Below are 6,862 nucleotides of genomic sequence, written 5' to 3'. Positions count from 1 at the left end.
AGCAAAGTTACCTGTCTGTTTAATGATGCTTTGTATTTCCATTCTCCTGAAACGTTACCGTGTGGGGTTTAGAAGCTGAACTATCAAAGAATAAACCTGGTTCCTACCAGCCTGTACTCCGATGTTTGCAGGTGGGGACAGCAGTGGGATAAGGCTGCCCCAGCGGGGGACACGGCCCGTTACCGGGGTCCAGGGCCGGCTCGGGGTCTGGGACGGGGCGGTCCCGGTGCCGGTCCCCATCGCGGTGCCGTCGGGCGCTGCGCGGCCCCGATGAGGGCGGTCCCGGTGCCGGTCCCGCTGCCGGTGCGGGCGGTCCCGGTGCCGGTGCGCGGGGTCTGGGGGGCGGCGCGCAGGCGGGGCGCGGCGGGGGCCATGCGGAGCCCGGGCTGAGGCGCCGCGGCCGCCCCTCGCCATGAAGCGGCAGAACCTGCGCACGGCCGCGCTCATCCTCTGCATCTTCTCCTACCTGCTGGTGGGCGCCGCCGTCTTCGATGCGCTGGAGTCGGAAGCGGAGAGCGGCCGCAAGCGGCTGCTGGAGCAGAAGCGCGGGGAGCTGCGGAGGAAGTACCGCTTCTCCGCCGATGACTACCGGGAGCTGGAGCGGCTGGTGCTGCAGGCCGAGCCGCACCGCGCCGGGCGGCAGTGGAAGTTCGCCGGCTCCTTCTACTTCGCCATCACGGTCATCACCACCATAGGTGAGCGCTGGCACCCGGCTTGTGTCCTGCACCCCTGCACACCGCTGTCCCGGCACCCCATCGTCCCCACATCCCACACCCCCTCATCCCAGCTATCCCGGCACCCCAGCATTCCCACATCCCCACGCCCACATATCTGCCTGTCCCGCCACCTTTCCATCCCCACTTCCCTACACCCCATCATCCCCACATCCCAGCACCCCCCTATTCTAGCATCTCTCCATCACGCTATGCTGGTACCCCATCACCTACACATCCCTGCACTCCTCTATCCTCCTGTCCCGGCACCTCTTCATCCCCACATCCCAGCACCCCCATTTCCTGCTATCCCAGCACCCAATCATCTCCACATCCCCCTATACCAGCACCTCTCCATCCCTCCACCCCTGCCCCTCCACAGCCTCCCACACCTCCACGGTCTCTGGGGTGTTGCCTGCCCAGGAGAAGCTGGTCTCACCCTTGCAGGGCTGGGACATCTCTGGGGGACCCCCCACGCCCAGTGTTGGGAGAGGTAATCCACGGGTAGGCTGGAGGCCACCCGGTCCTAGGGGACACCGGGGGGTGCTGCTATGGCTGGGGCCACACAACGGGACATGCACGATGTCCCAGGGAGGCAGCAGCACATGGAGCTCCTGCAGCAACTTCATGGCAGGCAGCTGAAGAAGCTGGCAGGGGGGCAGAGGTGGGAGTCGGGCAGTTGTAGCCAGCAAGCCAGGCTGAAGAGCTGGCCGAGAACTCTTGGCTTCTTTGCCAGCTCGAAACTCTTGGTGTTTGGCTGTGTGAGACCCGGTTCAGGTTGCCAGGACAGCCACCAGACACCGAGTGTGCTCTGCCTGCGCGGGAGCCTGCACGGAGATCCGTGTCAGCTTGGAGGGGAGCAATGAATCTTACGACCCCCCCCCGCAGAGCCCAGTGCCTTGGTTTGCAAGAGAATTAAACTACATTGAATAAAGCTGCCTCAGTTCTGGCTGAGGTGACCACATGGGAGTTGAGCATAGCTTAATTAATCCACCTTCATTAACCCACACACCCCAAGCAGCCCGTGGATGCAGAGTCATGGGATCTTGTGCTTGTGTCAGCGCTCATGCTGGGATTTCAGTGAGCAGATGTGCTTTGGAGGCAGGACCCTGAGGCCAGACCCTGCCCTTCCACCTCCTCTCTGTAGGACGGGGCTCAGGATGGGTAACATGTCTGGTAGCTGAAAGTACCATCCCTCAGGACAAGGGCTGATGGGATCAACTGCACTGTGTCACCAGGGGACAAGAGGTGCCAAGGGGCAGGTGACCTGCAGGCCCTGCCCTGGGGGGTTCTATGTGCCCCCCAGGATGTGCTCCGGGGCTTGTGCAGCAGCCATGCACTTGGCCAGCAAACAGCGATGAGCTCAGGACATGGTTGGAGTCAGGCCCCAGGTCCTGGGGTGGGATGAATGGCTCCATCGAACATCTCCATCACCGTGGGACAGGTTATAGCTCCATTTACGTTGTTTCTCTGTTGACTGTGACAAACAATTGCTGCGCTTATCACACACCCCATGTGGTAAATCATCCCAAGTGCCATATTTCTAAAACACTGGCAGGGCAGATCTCTGTGTTGGGCTGTGCTCCAAAGCTCAGGTTTAATGTTAATGTCGCTCTGTTTACTCTTTCTAATTCTCTTTGTCATTTCCAAAGCATCAGTCAAATGCTCTTTCAGCAGTCTCTCAGGGTACCACAATTGTTTCTACACTCCCTGCTCCTCTGGATCATTATATTTACCTCCTCATTGCTGCCCCTGTATTATCTTGTAGCCTAGGACCTGATAATTACACTAAGTTATTAAGCCTGGATCTGAGTGGGTTTTTTCTTGCTGCTGCAGTCTCATGTCTGCTCTGTATTCTGTGAAATGTGGCATGCAGGCATTAAGTTTATCAGTTTTGATTGCATGGGTTTATGAACAGAGCAACCAGAAACTAGTCCCTTCCTGCCAGCTTGTAGTTTGGAGCACTGCATGGTTGAGGGTAACACTGTCCTCAGCCTCCCAGCCCCATCCCAGGTGTTTCCTGGAGCAGGGGCCTGGGACAACATGGTTTTATCATCCTCTGGTCTTCCCATCACTGCTAGCATCTTCCCTAAGAGTCCTGGGAGCAGAGCAGAGATGAAGCCAAGTCACAGCTTTGAGCAAGGCTGAGAAATGAGGATGGTACCCCCCCCCCCCCCGTTCTTCTCACAAAAATCACATGAATACCTATGAATACCTACCGAAAAAGTGAAAATAGAAATGGGTGTTTGCAAAAGGCCACGCAGCAGCACGGGAAGGAGCCGGCACCGTTCTGCAGGCGCCTTCAGAAAGGAAGTTTCCAGCCCTGGTAGTTTCTCACAGAAACCCAAAAGAGAGGCTTGGATGCCTTTGGATGCCTCCCTACGCTGCGTGACTCCCTTGCACTGAGTTCGTTACTCATCCGCGGAGGTCAGAGGCCAGCGATTCCTGCACAGCTTCTTTAATTAAGTGAGGTGGTGCAGAATCACTGAGTCCGGAAGCTTGCGGTGGATGCCTCATTACGACTCCCAGGATAATTGTGTGTGTCCTTGAGTCACAGCTCGGAAACTTGGAGCAAGGTGGGGAAATTAAATCTCAGAAGGTGTTCAAGGACAACCTTGTCCTCCTCGAGCTCCTCGTCCCCGGGACAAGGGCTGACAGGGCTGTGGTAACACAAATACTTCCCTGCATCTAAAACAGCCACAGCCCTTGCTTTTAGGCAGTGCTTTAGGTCTGAATCTTAATGGCACTGGAGTAAATCCCAAGTTGCTCTGCAGAAGTCCTCCTAGACTTAGCTGCTCTTGTGGGGATGGAGTCCATAGCACAGGAGCCCTATAGCTCCTATACCTTCTCTCTTTGGAGGCAAAATAAGGTTCTCTACAAGATGCTGTAATGTGCCATCATCCCAAAGGCTGTGGCATCCCATGGCCCTGTTAGCATTGCCTGCAGATCTGTTACTGGTTCATTTTCCATTTCCCCCATTATGCTGCTTCTCCTCTTAGTCCCAGGGCAGCCACACTGGAAACCCCAGTGAGGGCTTGATGCCTGCCTCTCCTGTTTCCTCCGCAGGCTATGGGCACGCTGCCCCGGGCACGGACGCTGGCAAAGTGTTCTGCATGTTCTATGCCATCCTGGGCATCCCCCTGACACTGGTCATGTTCCAGAGCCTGGGAGAGCGCATGAACACCGTTGTGCGGCTGCTGCTCAAGAAGATCAAGAAGTGTCTGGGCATGAGGACAACCAATGTCTCCATGGAGAACATGGTCCTCGTCGGCTTTCTGTCCTGCATGGGCACCCTGTGCATCGGCGCAGCAGCCTTCTCTTATTTCGAGGGCTGGACTTTCTTTCATGCCTATTACTACTGCTTCATAACCTTGACCACTATTGGCTTTGGAGACTTTGTGGCTCTGCAGAAGAACGAGGCTTTGCAAAAGAAGCCCCCCTACGTGGCTTTCAGCTTCATGTACATCCTGGTGGGCCTGACCGTCATCGGCGCCTTCCTCAACCTGGTGGTGCTGCGGTTCCTGACGATGAACTCTGAGGACGAGCGGCGCGATGCCGAGGAGCGAGCATCGCTGAGGAGAGCCCGGAACAACATCCACCTCAAGCCCAAAGAGGAGAGCCGCAGCAGCAACGCCATATTTCTGCCCGTGGAGGACAGGACGAGCCAGATGAACCTCATCCCGCTGATCCAGGAGGATGCGGAGAGGCAGCGGTGCCAATTGGCCAACTCGGCGGCCGCGGTCCCCTCCTTCTGCACGTGCCTGTGCTACAGACCTCAGCTGTGTGGCAGCCCGGCACCCTCGCACCCCGAGACGCTGAGCTGCCACACCAACCCCGTGTATTACAACTCCATCTCCTACAAGATCGACGAGGTGTCCCTGAGCACGCGGGGGCAGACCGGCTCCTCCCCAGGGAGCACTTTGTCATCCAACAGCCCTCACTGCCGGCAGCACCCCCGGCTGCGGAGGAAATCCATCTAGGAGCGTGTGCCGAGCCGCACTCAGTGCTCGAGTCTTATTAGGATGATAAATTAAGAACAGAGATGTCAGGTTCTTCTTACTGCGCTCATTTCTTCTGTTCCTTTCCCCTTTCAGCTGGCAGCCAGCCCCACGCAGGGTCCAGCAGGAGCTTTTAAACCCTGTTAAGAAATAATCATTCCTTTTTTGCAGGCACTGAATGGCATTGTTTGTCTTTGCTTTTTCCTCCAAAGCAGGTTCAAGCATTTGGGTCTAAGAGCCCCCCCCCCATTGTGAGGTCCAGCAGGCTGTAGGTTTGCTTTCAGACTTCCCTGCTCCCCAAACCAAGGTCTTGCTGCTCTCCCACCCTGCCTAACCTTGGCTGTGGCTGCTGCCAGCACTTGCCTCTTGCTGCACGGGCTGGATTGCACTTGATGGGAGTGTATCAAAAGCCAAGCCTGTGTTAGTGAGCCCTGCAGCACTGGTGATCTTTAAGCCATCCTCTGACACCAGGAGCAGGTAAGTAGGTGCCATGCAGCGGGTTTGCAGGGAGAGGCAGGCAGGGAGCAGGATGCAGCCCTGCTGCTCAGCACATGGGGACAGCTTCATGGCATCTCCCACAACCAACCCTCCAGTCTAAGCTCAGGCTTGTGCCTGGCTAAGCGCTGCTGGAAGCTGGAGCTCCATCCACTCACCCACATAGCCACCAGCTCACCTTGCCTCGCTACAGGGAGGTCCTGCAGGCCGAGCTGGCTGGTGGGATGCCATGTCCCAGTCATGGGGAAGCTGAACTACAGCCCAGCCACAGTCCTCCTCTGGGATGAGCCCAGACTGTGCAAAGGGCACAGCCCCAGGGATAGCCTCCCTGAACCAGAGCCACGTGCAACGGTTCTGCTTCTGATGGGGTCATTAGCTAAGATCACCCTTTCCTCCACCTCCTTTCCTCCAGCTGCCAGCCCAATGAGCACACTGCTTCTCACCTCCTCCAGTCCCCATGAGCCCATGGGTTTGTGCTCACTGCTCTGGGGTTGTCAGAGTTGGGGGAATCCCATCCTGGTGTGTGTCCATCCCCAGGCAAGATGTGGTACCTGCACAGCCCCACCTGGGAGCTTGTTTCCAGCTGGTACCCCCAATGTGGCCTATGTCCATCCCGGCTTGTATGCAAGGAGCAGCAGAGGTAGGAGCCTCATTTCACTTTTCTTTCCCCAAAAAGGCACATTTTCACTCTTAGTTCTATTTCAAATACCCTCTGAGGAGGTTTTCCCAGAGGAAAATCCCATTTTCCTGGTAGGGAAGGCATACAAAGTGCCAGTGTTGGGAAGGCCTCAGGGCAGGCTTTGCTCTCTCCTTTTGTTCTGGGCAGTTTAATAAAAGGTGAATCCAGGTGGTGGTGGTTGGTTATTTGTCACAAGGGGAAGCAGAGGGATGTGCCTGAGCCCCAAACCCCAGCCCTGCCTGGCTGCAGGGGTCCACCAGGGCTGGCTCCCCTGCCACAAGGGATGTAGGCAGTGTCTATATCCAGGGATGTTATCCCTGTGGATGTTTGCTGCGATGTCTGTGCATTAGGTGGAGGTGGAGTGGTTGTCCTGGAGCTGGGAAGCAGCTGGCTCTCACCCATCATGGGATGGTGTCTGCCCCCTGAACAGGGATGCTCTGGGCTTCTCCACCCACCCTGACCAGTGACCACGTTTCCAACCTTTCCTGGTCCTTGAGCTTCCCTGGAGGCAGCTGTGGGCTTTGATATCACCCCAAATCTGTGCAGGCTTGTGATGACTGGGAATAGCTTGTTCCAGTCTCTCAAGTGGCAGGATTTGGGCTTTGAGATGGGTGATGCCCTGGCTGCAGTCTTCCCCCCCAACGGTGCTCAGCACCTGCATTGCTTTGCACCATCCAGTGGCCCCAAAGCTGGACCAGCTAAGCCTTGGTTTAAATAGAAAGGAAGAGAATGGGGGGAGAAAACAAGCTGTGAGCAGATAAAACAGGCTTAAAAATGGGGCCTCCATTGGCTTCTCAGCTCCTCAGTGGTGAAATTCCATGCTGATCCCTTTTGTTGCTGTATCCCATGACCTGCCATCCTCACCAAGGCTTGGGGTGGGATGCTGTGGTGCTCTTGCCATCAGAGCTGTGCAGTGGATGGAGATCTCCAAATGTTGAACGTGAGATACGTTCCAAGGGACATTCACACCGTGGAGC

At 56.6% G+C, this 6,862-nt stretch overlaps 1 protein-coding gene across 1 annotated transcript; it reads left to right on the top strand.

Annotated features, from left to right (window-relative positions):
• Positions 1-323: 323 nt before the first annotated feature.
• On the top strand, positions 324-6,053 carry KCNK15 (potassium two pore domain channel subfamily K member 15). The gene is made up of 2 exons (XM_061441638.1): positions 324-695; positions 3,780-6,053. Exons 1-2 carry the CDS (start codon positions 413-415, stop codon positions 4,691-4,693), a joined length of 1,197 nt encoding a protein of 398 aa, XP_061297622.1. The 5' UTR covers positions 324-412; the 3' UTR covers positions 4,694-6,053.
• The last annotated feature ends 809 nt before the right edge of the window (positions 6,054-6,862 follow it).

The sequence above is a fragment of the Pezoporus flaviventris genome, unplaced genomic scaffold (genome assembly GCF_033815535.1).
Source record: "Pezoporus flaviventris isolate CSIRO_AGI_PZ_B2104156 unplaced genomic scaffold, CSIRO_AGI_Pfla_v1 ptg000213l, whole genome shotgun sequence".
In the NCBI taxonomy this organism is placed as follows: Eukaryota; Metazoa; Chordata; class Aves; order Psittaciformes; family Psittacidae; genus Pezoporus; species Pezoporus flaviventris.
The sequence above is the reverse complement of the archived record's forward strand: the minus strand, read 5'-3'. Positions and strand labels throughout refer to the sequence as shown.

Excerpts from the sequence above, each read along its gene's own strand:
- KCNK15 (XM_061441638.1), top strand. The coding sequence starts at position 413 with ATGAAGCGGCAGAACCTGCGCACGGCCGCGCTCATCCTCTGCATCTTC. Across the intron at positions 696-3,779 it reads CACGGTCATCACCACCATAG|GCTATGGGCACGCTGCCCCG; the intron begins GTGAGCGCTGGC and ends TTTCCTCCGCAG.